General features: G+C 43.0%; 1 protein-coding gene and 1 long non-coding RNA gene across 3 annotated transcripts in view; one reads left to right on the top strand and one right to left on the bottom strand.

Moving 5' to 3' along the window:
* LOC106722220 (IQ motif and SEC7 domain-containing protein 1-like) overlaps positions 1-15,265 on the bottom strand; it is a 243,806-nt gene that overhangs the window by 174,982 nt on the left and 53,559 nt on the right. The window contains exon 1 of one of the 2 annotated variants that reach the window (XM_025204535.1): positions 13,886-14,702. The exons of the other annotated variant lie outside the window; for it this stretch is intronic. Coding sequence (XP_025060320.1) covers positions 13,886-13,962 — 77 coding nt within the window. The 5' untranslated portion in view covers positions 13,963-14,702. Of the gene's footprint in view, positions 1-13,885; positions 14,703-15,265 lie in introns of those variants that run through there. 2 annotated transcript variants of the gene reach the window in all.
* LOC112550354 overlaps positions 1-15,265 on the top strand; it is a 59,815-nt gene that overhangs the window by 2,560 nt on the left and 41,990 nt on the right. The window lies entirely within an intron of this gene.

Here is a 15,265-nt window from a genome sequence, read left to right as displayed (position 1 = left end):
ATTGACCCACTGGTTGCAGTTCCTATGCTACAGATCCTATGCTCTGCCCTCCCTGCTGTCAGAGCTGCTGCAGAGAAGATGCAGGTGCAAACGGTGGGGCAAGATGAGAGGATGCTACGTCCCCTAGCTGCATTCCAGTGCCACCCCTCCTTAGGTAGCACCCAGGACTCGTGTCCCACTCACCACCCATGGTTATGTTACTGCGTACTAACAACTGCTGGGTAAGACTTCATTGAATGGGTGCAAGTGTGCTGACAGTTTAAATCACTGTCCTGATAGTCCCAGCTAGCCAATCAGTGCAGTCAGGTTACCAATGCCCAGGTGGTTTCTGTCCACATAGGGGACTCTTCTTGCAAACTGGTGATTAACACACTGTGGTCAAACCACATGTCTGCCTTGTTCTGTAGTCTCTTCTCTGGAAATGGAATTATGGGGACAAAAGACAGAACAGACATCAAAGGGACCACTGACCAATCACCTTAATACTGCATTTTACTTGGAATGAATTGAATCCTTTTTTAATTTTGTGTTTGGGGTAATTTTTAGCTACAATTAGATTTAGGAAAATACGAGAAAGTTTTGGCAGTAGTAGTTGACTGCTTTTTGTCTTAGTTATTTACAGTCTCTTACCTTCACTCTCATGGACGTTAAATGTGATAGAAATGAGATGCTGATTAGCATGTCATGTAATTTAACTTGTTTGAAGGCTTATTCTGTCATTGTGTGACATCAGTTAGCAGTAGCCACAGGTATACGGATGACTCCTTTTGGCACCACATTTATCTTAGAATGGATTTTCCAATCATAATCTGTTGTAACAATTGCAATAAATGACAATCTTCTCCCATGCTCACACATTAAAGCCAAGCAATTCTGGCCAACAGCAGCCATGGTAAGTATTACAGGTGTGAAAAATGGGCCCTATTCAATTTGGATTCAGCCCAAATCAGGGACAGTGATTCGATTAATTGACTTAGATTGCTGTCCCTGATTTGATTCGGCCAAATCCGAATCTGAAGATTCAATGCTGATTCAGAGAATCAGCGATTCGGAAATAGACAAAGCTTTAAAAGTTTTTTCTACATACCTCAAGGTACCAGGTGTGGCTCATGATCGCTGCAATGCTGGGGTGGATGGAGCGTCCCAGAGAAGTGTGAGGCCGCCCCCCCATGTGCTTGGCAGCGAACCCGGAAGTGGATCAGAAGTACTTCTGGTCCACTTCCAGGTCCACCAGGAACTGTGCTGGGGCTTCGCAACCCCCCGGCTCAGCAATCAGCTGCGGGGGGACCCCAGGTGCCCCTTGCCAGACCCAGGAGGCACCACTTGCCAAGCCAGGGGGATGCGGGAGGGCCCCCCTGCCCACGCCACAGCAAACCCAGAAGTAGACTGGAAATGCTTCTGGTCCACTTCCAGGTCTGCTTCTGAGCACACTGGGGAGCCCCCCACACTCCTGTGGGACACTCCATGTGCCTCAGCATCGCAGCATTCACAAGCCCCTGCTACCTAGAGGTACGTAGAAAAACATTTAAAGTTGTCTCTATGTCCGAATTGCCGAATCTTTCCAAATCTCTCTGAACTAATTCAGAGGGTTCTGATTTGATTCTGAAAGATTAAAGGGTCCACTGATTTGATTCAGATTCGGAGATTCATCCACTGAACTGGGCCAAATCTCCACCGAATCGAATCAGTGACGGAAGCTTCACACAGTCCTAGTAAGTATGCTGATCATGAGGGCTGCTTTTCTAAAGTTGTTGTCTGGGAACATTTATTTCTGTGGGTTTGCAACAGACACTCATCTGCCCTAGAGATGATGGGCTTGGTCCTAGCAACTCTAGATCTTAGATGTTGTCCTGACAGTGGAAAGTCCAAGGTTGTTTATGAAGCTCTGACGCAACAGGGAAGGCCCCTTAAAAAAAATGTTCTCAGGCAAGAGACTGCATTACATTTTTAAAGGAAGCTGATATTTGGTAGCTTTGGGTGGAGGAAGGAAGGCCACCACATCATATTTTATGTTATCTCCTGTTTTTTACATTGGAATCTGAGGCTATCTGTCAAAAAATGTTATAGGGGACATTAATCATTTCTCTGTGTTTTAAAATTCTAGAGTTGTGATTCTTTCAGACACTGTCAGCAGGTTGTTACTTTATGTGATATTAACAGAAATGTAACACAAGTCAGAGGATCAAGTTGTATTATCCTAGGCCCTCCTGGGAATCATTCATATTTTACCTAAAGCCAACTTGATAAGCAGAGTGTTCTGTTGGTGCAGTCAAGGAGATAGGCTGACAATGTCAAGCTCTGTCATGGAAGTCACTATGAAGCATTTCCAGGGTGACACTGAAGCATCCAGGACATCCTATCCGATTTGCTTTTCTGATAAAGTCATGTTCTGGATACATGCATCACTTCACACAGTACATATTCTAAACTAAGGTAATATTGCTGCTTAACCTGCATTGCATCTCTGCAATTACACTGTATTTCTCTTAATGTACAATTACATGAAAAACAGATTCAGACACATGGCAGCCCACAATTAGGTTTACTTTTCAATTGTTTCTCCTAGCAACATACAATCAACCATCATGATTTCAATGCCATTTTATTATGAAGTGAAGTTGATAGATGTTATTTGTAGGGCAGTTAGTTGAGAGGGGTGAGTGAGTGTTGAAGACAGAAGCTAATCAAACACGTTTCTGGCTGTCAGGACAGTTCTAGACCTATTTTTAGCTAGGCAAGTGGCTGTATAAAGGGAATGTTATTACCAATTAAGGATGGAAAGGCAACTAGCAAATAGATGGTTTTAAAATTTTAGATTAAAAGTCAATCTGGCTATCTAAGCAATTTACAGTATCTTTAAAACTTATTTGTAATGAGCGGTCACATTTAGCACGTTTTATTTAAGCGTGTTCCTTTGTACTTTCTATTGTGTAATTCTTCTAATTTGAAGAATTTAAAAAAATGTATAATATAATTAAAATTGATTTTTTGTTATATTACCTTCAGTCTCTGACTTTAACCTTATTAATTTTCTAGAAAAACAGAGTTTGCAGAGCATTTTCACACTTTCTTCTTTCATTTTTTCAATGATTTACTAGAACATTTGGTCTGTGGTGTCTAATGGATGGTTAAGCTGTAACAACTCATCCAACCCCCATTTCTATTATGAAAACCAGACTGTTTTTGAAGTCTAGGTAAGGGGCAACTCTCCTCACTCTTCAGCAATCTAAACTAGGCAGATCGTGCTACTTCCAATAGACCTTCTATAGCACTTGCAACTTCTGACAATCTCTCTCATGAGTCTTCTACTTGACTCTTTCCACTCCACCATTCACTTTACCTTGAAAGATTATCAGAGGAAAACCAGAAAGCCATCAATTCCTCTGTTGGGCCCACAGCCAAATACACAATTAAAATTTAAAAGCCTATCAGTTGCATTTATGACTAGGCACCATGATAGTGAAAGAACCACCTTACAAGTAACATGCTCTGGGGTAGCTAAAGGGCAGGTAGCTTAAATTCCACATCTGAGTGTCTCAGCATAGACATCTTCACAGAATCCTGGGATGAAGTCTTTTGCTTTAGAAAAAAAATAAAAGTGGAGTGCAGGCTGGGAGAAAGGAAGACAGAAGTTGCATTGATGATGGGATCTGTCTTCTATTTTGAGGCAGAAGGGGAAGAAAATATTTTGGAAACAGAACAGTCTGGCTGGCTTTTTAGATACTATAGTGAAAGTGAGAGGGATGGAACAGCACTGAAAAGTTGGAGAAGAAAGACACAAAAATGAACTCAGAGCTGAGCTTTGGTTGCTCATCTGAAACTAGACTTGCCATCATTTCTCTTTAGGATAAAGAGAATCAACTGCCTTGTAGTTATCAATAGTGCCTTATATTTATGCAGCTTCATTTGTGAAAAATTACCAAACTGCTTCACAAATATAAAACCTCCCAGGATTTTTGTGGAGGATGTTTAATCATTTTGCCAAGGATGATGAGACTAAAGCATAGCAAGGTCTCTCGGCCTCTCCAAAGTAAGAGAATAATGTACAGACTTGGCTACAATTAAGAAATACTGAAATCTTTCTGCCACACAGCAGGTGGCAGTATGCCAAGGTAGAGACAGGACATTGAAGCAATTCAAGTCTTATTCTGGGGGCTGAGTAACCCAGTGAAGTAGGTATCTGAAGCAGTGGGGCTCAGTCTTTTGGTCCTACATGCCAAAGTGATGTGGGTCCAGTCTGCAGGCTAGATTGAGCCCTGTGTATCGGGATTGGGCTCAGTGCTGCCTCCACCTGTCCCTCTTGTGCTGCTCTGTGCCACCTTGCTCAGCCCTGCACTGCCCCTCCCTGACTGACTGTAGCTGGCCCTGCACTGCCCCATGCTGCTCTGATCAACTTGGCGTGACCCCTCACTCTCCTGATTGGCCCTGTGTGTTAAGTCTAGCACACAGGGCCATACTATCTGGCCAGTGGGACTCCCCCCATCCTCCCACTGACTTTGGAAATATGACAGCAGAAAGTAGCAGTGAGCTGCCACTGCTCCCCTGCCACCAAAGTTTTGGACCTGTGAGAAGCTTTGGAGACTGGGTAGCTCTCCAAAAGCTTCCCAGGCCGCAGGCCGGCAGTTGAACACCCCTGTCTAAAGGATAGATCACCCAGGATAACTTTGTTGTGAAGATGCATTGCCAACTATCACTACTGGTTTCCTCCTTCATAATGTGCAACTTAAAAAGTGCACAGAAGGGACCAAGACAACAACAAAAACAGTTATATAGTTTTCTTTAGAGGTGTACTGATATATCTGTTCTCTCTCAAATTGGCACTGATAAAAGGGCAAATGACATTATCAGCTAGTGGCTTTTTTTGGCTGTTGTAGCCGATAATGTTTACCAAAAATTATGCCTTCTGACTGAGGCTCTGGACACCTGGGTTCCCTCTCCCCCACGGAGCTGGACCACTGGATGCCTGAGCTCCCTCGGAAAATGGCATATTTCCCCTTGCATGCGGGCAGCATTTCAGCCTGCAAGGGGTTCTGCTTGGGGCTGCTGGGAGTGAGACAAAGGGCAATGCGTGTCTGTGCATAGCATGCATGTGGCCAGGAATACAGCTGGGCAGCATGGAGAGCAGTTTCCTGCAGGTAAGTCTATGGAGGAGAAGGAGTATGTGGGGTGCAAATCAAGGCCCCTATGGTAAGGTAGGGAGTGGGGCAGGGGTTGGGGAAACTGCCCAGCCAGGATAGTGCATGGGGCCTGGGGTGGTACATAGAACCTGGAGTGGGATGGAGTCATGGACGGCTTATCCAAGGGCTGTGGGGGCCTGGCTCCCCACCACTACATACACACCCTGGGAAGGCATGCCCAAATTTGTACACAGGGCAGATGCAGACTGCTCGCTGTGGGCTCAGGGCTCTCCACTCTGCTGCCTTTGCCTCAGGAGTCCCACACTGGCTGCATACGCTCCACCCACCTGGCAGCAGTGGGGGCAGCAAGTTGTGCCCCCTGCTTCCAGACAGGCAGGGGGCACACGGTGTGGAGAGTCCTGAGCCCACAGTGAGCAGCCTGCATCCACCCTCTGCTTAAAAGCATCCCCGTGCTGAAAAATGGTGGCAGCAGCACTTAAACTAAAACTCATTTAGTGAGCTTTAGTTCAAGCGCCTCCACCACCATTTTTAAGCACCAAGATGCTGATACATGTGATGCAGGAGGCTGCTGGAGCACATAAAAAAAAAAAAGGTTCATTTATGTCAGTACTTCAAATGCTTTGCATTTTAAAGTAAATTGGTTATTGGCTCAGCCAATATGGTTGGTTAGTAACTGGCTATCGGTATCTGCCAAGAAAATCTTTATTGATGCACCCCTACTTTTCTTTCTACTTTTACAAAATATCCAAGATTTAAGTTCACCTACTTCAGAATCCTAGTTGTGACCTGTGCGTTATAGTCTATTTTATTACTAAAAAGAGGGAAATAATTATTCTCTCACCTTCACACTTAAAGTTCCAATATTAAGCCACAAAGTACAAGAGCAATAAAGGAAGTACATCTAGAAGGCTAGTAGCATCGTTAGCCTCATTTACAAGAGGACACCCCAGGAAAGCTAAGGAGAATCAACGACAAGTATGAAGTCAATATACATCAGACATATTAAACACTTGTGTGGATGCAGGTGCTCAGATGTGGAGCAGCTTGGATCACCCCTGAGGGCTAAGCCCAGTAATCTAAGGCAAGTGTCCATGCAGGTATTTAACATGACTTATGTCAAAGTGAATTGCCTTCATGCTTGTCATTGACTCACCTTAACTTTCCTGAGTGTAGAGAAGAATTTGATCACTTTAAAAGTATTTTTGCTGTTTTATAATATTTTTGTCCTTAAGATATTTTATTTGTTGGTGTCATCACATCATTTTTCTATGCCAAAATAAGGAGAGTTCTTCAAAACGTACTGTAGGTATTGATACGTATTGAGAGATGGTAACATTTATGGAGGGTGGGGGAGAGTTTTTATCCTCTCAGCTGTTCTTCAGTTACATCAACTTTGCCAAATATTAACCTTCCAAGGGAACTTTGCTGCAGACCTTATGACTCACAGCCTTGTTCTGGATGAAGTCACTGTCAAGTGAAAGCAAACTATTTGTCCCTAGCAACATATATGGTAAATTCTAGACACAAGTTCAAGACAAAACTTCAGTTACTTTTCCATCTAGTTTGCCATTGCTGTGCTCAAAACAAATAGTAAAAGGAACTCATTATTTAAAGTGAGCACAAAGATAATAATATGAATGATATTAATCTCTAAAAGCAAGGGAAGTTCTCTAGTCTTCTGGACTACATATAGTGTAAATAAAATATGCAGACTGAGTATTCTTTTCCTTTGGAGACTCATTGTGACTGCAATTTGTCTTTTTGGTTAGTTCATGGTTATTATTCAATGGGTGTGCATTGTAATATAGCACATAACTTATCTAGGTATTTTTTCTTGACCATACCACTTTCTTTTATAATGGAAATAGAATGCAAATGCTGCATTCCTTTTGCAGTGTTGTAGAATAGCAGGCAATGGTGGGGTCATTATCCATGTTTCCATACTGCTGTTTGCTTACACAGTCTTATTTCTTTATATAATAGCCAAGTTGTCACGCATGTATGAGCCTACATAACATTGTCCTAAACTATTAGTACCACTGTTTAGGTACTGCCAATAAGGACCATAGCTCCATAACGGCCAATGAAGCATGTTTTTAAACAAAGAAAAAATCTAGAGAACAACAACAATCTAGAATCATCTAGAGCATCTGTGCCTTCCTTTCAAATTGCATCTAAATTAAAGCCAATTACTCCTTTAATGGCTTCATGTCCTATAAATTTAGTGTTAGCGGAGTCTGAGTAGGAAAACAGCAAAGAGCTAAAGGTGCTGAGTTCTATAAGATATTAAGGGTAGCTATTTTTAGTGGCTACTCTTGCAGTGACTTATGTTGCTAAACATTTGTATAGTTAGTTATATGCCACTTATACTTAAGGCACCAATTTAGGAAAATATTTGAAAATAAGAAAAATGCTGAAATACAAGCATGCTCTTCAAAAATGTCTTGAACTGGGACTGGACTTAAGCTTATGCTTCGGTCTATTCTGAATCAGGACCTAAAAGAAAGTCAGAATTACAGGTCCTAGTTGGAGATGGACAGAAATATAATCGTAATTAATGCCTGCTTTCCGGAATGTTATGAGGAGTAAAACATGAGTCTCACCCACCCCACCTTCTGTCAAAGCTAATAACAAACATTGTTTAAAAGGACCTTGAGAATTCTAAAATAGGGATTTCTGCTTGTTTAGATTTAGTGGCCAGACGTTTTGTCTGTCTATTGCTACTTAAAAATGAAACATGAACTGAAAAATATATATCTAAGTTTTGGTCAAGCAACTGGATTAAGATGCAGTATTTTGAAGTTTCTCTAGCTGGTATTATGTATATTATCTAAGAATCTGCTACTGAGAACAACTGAGAACAACCTGAAAAAAGTTGGGGATCTAACCCTTATCACCACCAACGACAGATTTTATTATCTTATGCTGTATCTTTAATACAGCGCTAATGGTAACATTTCACACTAGGACTATTACATACCAGCTGGTAGAAGCACCTTAGGATGTACCACCGAATTAGCTAAAAGAGAATCTTTATTTTCACAATCTAAATCTGAAGTCATATGGTTCTACAATTCATCATCATAATCCTCTGATCAAACATGACACATTCACCCTCAAATACTCATGAAAATCAGGGGCAATTTGTTCATTTTTCCAAAATTTCTTACTTAATTCTTCACTAAACCCTTCTGTTTTCTGAAAAAAATGCCTATGTACAGACAGTTATTTGGGGATCAAGGTCATTACTCAAAAACAAGGGCTTATTTTTTATTTCCTTGAAACAAGAGAACAAAAATATAAAGAGACAGAGCCCATGGAATAACATTTTTAACCAGGATTTTACACATTATTTTGGGCAGGTGTAAAAAAATGTTTCTATCAATCCAAAAGCTATTGGGCAAGCTTACAGTGCAGACTCAGAACATAATATTCATAGATGCTAGGGTTGGAAGGGACCTCAATGGATCATCAAGTCTGACCCCTGCCCATGGGCAACTGGTGCAGCCTTAGTCGGGGAGGGCACATGCCCCCCTTGCGACCTGTCCCACCAACTGGGGGGGGGTCCCTCACGGGCAATCCCGCCAACCGGGAGGGTCCCCTGAGGGAAATCCTGTGGTGTGTGTGGGGGTGTCCCCCCACGGGATCCCATGACAGCTGATCATTGCAGCCGATCGCTGCACTCCCTGCACTCGCTTCCAGGAGTTACTGCTGCTGCTTCTGGGAGCAAGCCACTCTCAAAAGTGGCTGCAGCAAGCGCAGCAATCGGCTGGTGCTTGCAGGGAGGGCACCGGAGTTCCTGCCTGCCCCCCTGCCCATCACCTAAGTGGTAAGCACGGCCGTCAGGGGGTGTATTGGCATTCCCAGGGGGTACACATGCACCCCCGTGCACCCCCTACACGTTGCCAGTGGCAGGAAAAAGTGCTGGGATCACGTGACCCCAGCCAGGTGCTTGTCCAGTCTCCTCTTGAAGACCCCCAAGGTCGGGGAGAGCACCACCTCCCTTGGCTTCCTGAGTGCTTTCCACGCCCTCATCCAAGTCACTGATGAAGATATTGAACAGTACTGGCCCAAGGACCGAGCCTTGAGGGACCCCACTTCCCACATCTTTCAAGGTCGATACCGACCGATCCACCACAACTCTCAGGTATGACTCTAAGCCAATTTGCCACCTACATGACTGTGTAATCGTCTATGGCACAGCTGTTCAATTTGTTTATAAGAATAGAATGGGATACCATGTCAAAGGACTTCTTAAAGTCCAAGTAGATGGCATCTACCTCAACTCCTGCATTATATTACCTGCTAGACTCCAAAAAATGTGATCCTTGATAATTTTTTCAAGGGTTTTCCCAAGGATAGAGGTGAGACTAACTGGTTTATAGTTACCTGGATCCTCCCTTCTTCCCCTTCTTGAAAATAGGGACTACACTGGCCTTTTTCCAGTCCTCTGGGACCTCACCTGAGCACCACGAGAGCTCATACAGTCATGCCAGTGGCAGGGCCACAAGGTAGCCCAGCTGCAGGCTTCCAGTGGCTGCAGCAGCGGTGGAAAGAGGCACGCATGCAGTGGTGAAAAAGGGAGTGGGGCTGGGGGAGGGGTTGGTGCTACACAGCCAGGGTGGGGTGCAAGACTGCAAGGGTGGGGTATGCCCCCAGATCTGATTGTGGGTCCTACCCCAGGACTGCATAGGAGTCTCCAACCAGCTCTGGTAGGTTCCTGGGCTGAGACCAAAAATCAGCTGTTTTTTGGTCTCAGCCCCAGGCTGGCACTGGAGTCTTGTGTCGTGTATAGACGAAACGAGGGGCATGTGCACATGACACTTTAAAGTGGGCTAAATGCTTTTGCACCATTTTAATGGTGTCAGTGTTTGCGCGCCTTGGCAGCATATTGCACATTAATTCAGCGGCATAATGCTCCTTAAATGACTTGAGCACAGCAAACTAAAACTCTGAGGTGGAGTTTTAGTTTGCTGCCCCTACAGCCGTGGAGTGAAGCACTGGGCTCTGTGCAGCTCAGGGGCTTTGCAGGAAGCCCTGCAGCAGCCTGGGAAGGGAGACTCTGCCCAAGAAAAGTGGCAAGCCTGATTACACACCCCACCCAAGAGCCTGCCTGCCTGAGCAGCGTGGGGGCTGGTACTTCCCTTCGTGGCTGCAGTACCCCACGGGACCACCCGAGCCAGGTGCCTGCAGGTGGGTGCCACCTGGGGGAAGCTGCTGCTGCCACGGAGAGAAGTACTGCTCCGCCCACTGGCAGCTCATCCTCCCCTCCCTGCCACCGGAGAGAGGCACATAAGTGTGCGGTGTGTGCACGACACAGGGGTTTTAAGGGCCCTAAATTGAAGCGGTGGGTTTTTAAACTCATTTCATCTACACACGCCCTTGAACTGGCTCTGGTGCAATCCCAGGGCGAGATGGAAAATCAGCTGATTTTCCGTTTTAGCCCTGGGATGGTATTGGAGTCTTGAATAGGCTCCAGTGAGATTCTGGGGCAAAGCTCCACAGCAGTGGAGTGCCCATTCAAGGCTCTGGTACAGTACGGAGGCTAAGAGCTTGATAAACAACTCTGTTGGGCTCCCAGCCCCCCTCCCCCACACCCCAATGGCTCAGAGCCTTGTTGCTTCAAGGCTCCAGTGAGGTGCGGAGGCTAAAAGCAACACTGGCACCCAGTCCCCAAATGGCATGGGAGCCAGTTCAAAATTTCCATGCAATGCGAGGGCTAGAACCAACTCCCATGCTGTGCCAGTTTCACTCCCAGGTGCCTGCTGCATCAAAATTTGAATTGGTTCCTGTGCAGTCATAGAGCCGAGACCAGCTGAATTTCAGGTCTCAGCCCTGGGACTGCACAGAGCCCGTTCAAGACTCCTGTGGAGTTCTACAACCTATAATTAAATTGTAGTAAGCATTAATGTGCAACTGCTCAGAAACTCTCTCAGCTGTATTAATGCTTACTATGGCCTAAATATAACATGTGCTAAGTGTATTGTGTAAGAAGGCCCCAAGCTTCCATGCTGACAAAAGTTGTGTGTTAGTGAATCCTTATGCAATACTGTGACCATGTAAATTTTGATCGACTAACAGCCACTAAGCTGCACAACTTGATTATTGAATTTGGAACATTAAGTCAGTGTTATTAACCTGACAAAAATGTACTGTAATACTGCTGAGTAATAAACAAATCTGAGAATCACATTATATTTTGGCCAAATGTTCCAGTGGAAAGAGAAGGTTAGTAATGTAGCCTATACCACACTGCTTGCTCAGCTGTACTCCTGAGAGTCAGGTGCACAAGGGTGTGTGTGCGCCAAGCAGAGTACTCATGGCTGAATAGCATGTCTTAGAGCCATTCTGCCAAAATAGGACAACATGGGTAACAAGAGGAAAAGGACCATATGTTCTGCAATATTTGTAACTCCTGTTTTAAACAAGATCTGATGCTAATAGCACTCAACTGGACACAGGCATGGGCAAACCGGGAGGCTGCCTAGGGTCCGGATAGAAAGGGAGCTAAAAAATGCCCCTCCCCCCCCGCCTTTTTCCCCCGTTGTCCGATTATTATTATCATTATCTTTGGCAAAGGGGGGCCCAATACTAAAAGTTCAGCCAGGGCCGCCGAGAGTCTAGATGTGGTACTGATAGCACTACTTGCACGTGGAGAGGGTGGGATGAGGATTTTACCTTGCTTCCCTAAGTTGGTGGATCTTCACTGGGCTTGTTAGCCAGGTCCCACACCTAGATCTCAAGGGAACATTATGTGTAGGCCTGAATCCTCCTCTTTTACATATGCTACCTAGTGCTGCCCATAATGTTACTGCCAAATATCTTTGTGGTGAGCACCATATTATGGAAATGTTAATCAAATTTCCATTTTGGGTAACTTAATTTAAATTAAAGATATATGCCTCCCCCTCCCCCCAAATCCCCAGCCTTTGGCTGCAGTCCAAGAACATTTTAAATACATTTTAAATCACTAATGAAGAATAATTAAAAGTCTCAAGAAAATGAGACATATTTTAATCTGTACTTACATGCGTTTACCTTCATTATTCATTCTGGGCAACTTGCTTTTCACACGCTTTTTGTCACCCTGCTTTAAAAAGCAAAGCTTAATTCCTCATTAAGCTCTTCTATTTTCTGACAAAAATGTGAGAAAGTTGAGAGTTTCCTTAATGTTTTTTCTTCATTTTGACTGCCTATGGACCCTGTCCTGCAACTGAGCCTGTCTTGGTGAACCTTCTAGGTTTGGAGCCTAAATGCACAAATTTATGACCTGTATAGAAGTGAATCCAGGACTCTCAGCTACCAAGAGACACAAGGCAACTCTAGGGTACCTTGCTTGAAAACTGAGAATTAGCCAAGAACCCACCCAAGACAAAGTTATATTTAGATATATATTACCGTGTACCTTAGTGTCAGGCTGCATTTCTAACACTTCATAGTTTCCTAGCACAAAAGGAAGACATCACAATAGGCTGGGAAAACAGTACCAGGTTTAGCTGGCAGATGCAAGAGGATATAGATATAATAAGTCCTATTTCATTTGTGCATGACAAAATCTCCTGAAGCATATGACTAACTTTGGAATCTTTCTGCTTAGATACAAAACTTGTAAAAAAGCAAAACCAAAAAGATAACAGAACAACAACAACAAAACCAACAAAAGGGGAATATAAAGCTATCTTCCCAAATATTTGCAGGATGCCAGTCCTGAATATAATCCCATTTCGCAGAAAGTCAAATGGGGGACGGAGGGACCCTAATTCATTGGAAAAGATCAGAATAGTTCCCTTCCCCAGCCTTTAATCACTGTGTGAAAAATTCAGCTGCAATTAGCATTTACTACAAAGCACTTTCTGTGGGCTGACAATAGACACTTACAATACAGTGTACAGAATAAGGACAGAATGCTATTTTATTTTAATTATACCAATTTTTTAAAGAATCAAATAAGCAGCATTCTATTTTTTTTTTTTTACTTTGGATGATACCCAAAAAGAAAATTCAGCTGAATATATATATATCATGTTTTTATTTTTTTCCAGTTAGTAACTTATTCTGTAGAGTGAGAAAACTGAAGTTTAGATGAAAAGCATGAGGATAAGTTCAGGGTACATGTTAAATGGAATTGCTTATTTTGCTGTTCCATTAACAGACAAGCTCAATGCATCTGACACCCAGTGCTATTCTTTATGATCACTACCCACCATCAATCACTTAAGCTCTCTGTCAGACCTGCCTCGGTGAAGTGCCACTGCTCTGAATGACTGTGATGTGTACTTTATTCTGGATCACAAAAGAAAGATGAACTGTGGTATTACTGAATATTGCTGCAAGAAAAAGTCTTACCTGCATTAAATACATTTTCATGACATTCCAGTTACTCTCCTAACACTATTTATACTCTATAATCTAAACAGCAGCAGTGATTATGCTTGAGGAAAAAAATAACATAGATAACTGAAACTCATTTATTACTTTTGAGTTGATCTGACTTAACACAAATGTTAACAACAAACACCACCACCACTTTCCACATTTGCAGACACAAGACAAAAGTGGCTGATTTCTATGTCATACAAATCAGCTTTATAACATTCAACACAAGTTTGCATTCATTTTCCTAGCACTGCCTTTCTCTCCTGAACACGTTCTTACTTTCCAACAACTGAACAAAATAGCAAGTAAATGCACTGGTAACATGATGTGCAATCATTCAGTTCTGGGATGCAGAATAAATGTTCTCTTACCTTTTATAAAAACCGTGAAGAGGCTGAAGACATAAAAACTGCCAATAATCCAAGCAGAAAGCCTTTAATTTCAGCATTTTCAAACTGTTCTGCTGCAGCAACTGTAGTCTGCAGTGCAATTTTAACAATACTGTACTTCTTTTTATTGCGATTTGACCAATTCAAATCCAGTCCAATATGTTCCTCTCCTTATTGCTGCAGCATAAGTGTTTCTAATTGCTACCTCTATATGCAGCTACCCATCCACATGATACTGCACCTGCACAGTTACAGTACACTACTTTAATACAAAGAGCCAGCGGCACAAAGGGTAGAAATTCGTTGACTGTGCTCTTTGATCCTGTTTTCAGCTTATCTTTCCAAAAGTCTCAACATAACAAGATAGCTGTTATTACACAGAAATCCCACTTCTCTTTTCTATTTTAGGCCATTCTGAAAGCCCTCTGTACAAACAACTAACACACATTCCAGTTAGAATTTGTGAATGGCCCGTGGAAAGCATCCTTGAAACTCACAACCTTTAGGAAACTGCAAGCAATTATCTCAGTCAGATCAGAGTATAAGCACCCTATAATCACAGTACTACTAAGATCTCATCACATGGCAACTCCTCAGTTTCCTAAGCAAGCAGCGAATAACTCTTTTAGTCAGCTCCTCTGGTGTGAATCACATCTGCTCCATTGTCTGCCAGCACCTATGAAAAATGTGGGCTTCCTTATGACAGGAAAAAAAAATGACAAGCAAAAGTGTGGACCCTCCCCACTCACAAAATAAATTATGCTTATCTTATTCCCAACACACTTTGCCAGTTAGGTCTGTGTGAAGAAAAACTAATCATCTGAACCACATGGTGCACAGTGGGGCAAGCTCCCAGCTATAAAAGCCACAAGATAAAGCCTCGCTGAGATAGGCTGATTCTAGTTGCTAGGGCAACAGGAACACATTGATAAAATCTAAAATGGAACCTTGATGACAGTTTTTCATTGGCTTGCAGGGAAATAATGTCTCTGTAACAAGCATTGCTCAGGCACTCATAGCAACTTCATCAGCTGAGAGTGAATTTGGGGCCAGACTAATGAACAGCAGTACAAAATAACAGCTACTCATCGTCATTTAGTCACCATGTAAATCCAAAACCATTTTCATTCTGAAGAGAGCACAGAAGCAATTAGCTGAGAGCTGCTTAAAGAAAAGAAATCTAAATATTAGTGGCATTTTCTATTTAAATCCTCTGGTTTGAACAGACATGATAAAAGCAGCTTACATTTTCTGCCTTTTTAAAACATCAAGCAATCTGAACTCTTATCTTTTAAGAGTCAATATAGGGCCCAATATTCTGTTACCCTTTTTCACACTGAGTACTAGTGTACTTGCAAACAG

This window comes from Alligator sinensis, unplaced genomic scaffold, assembly GCF_000455745.1.
Source record: "Alligator sinensis unplaced genomic scaffold, ASM45574v1 scaffold81_3, whole genome shotgun sequence".
NCBI lineage: Eukaryota > Metazoa > Chordata > Crocodylia > Alligatoridae > Alligator > Alligator sinensis.
This window is presented reverse-complemented; position numbering and strand designations above follow the sequence as displayed.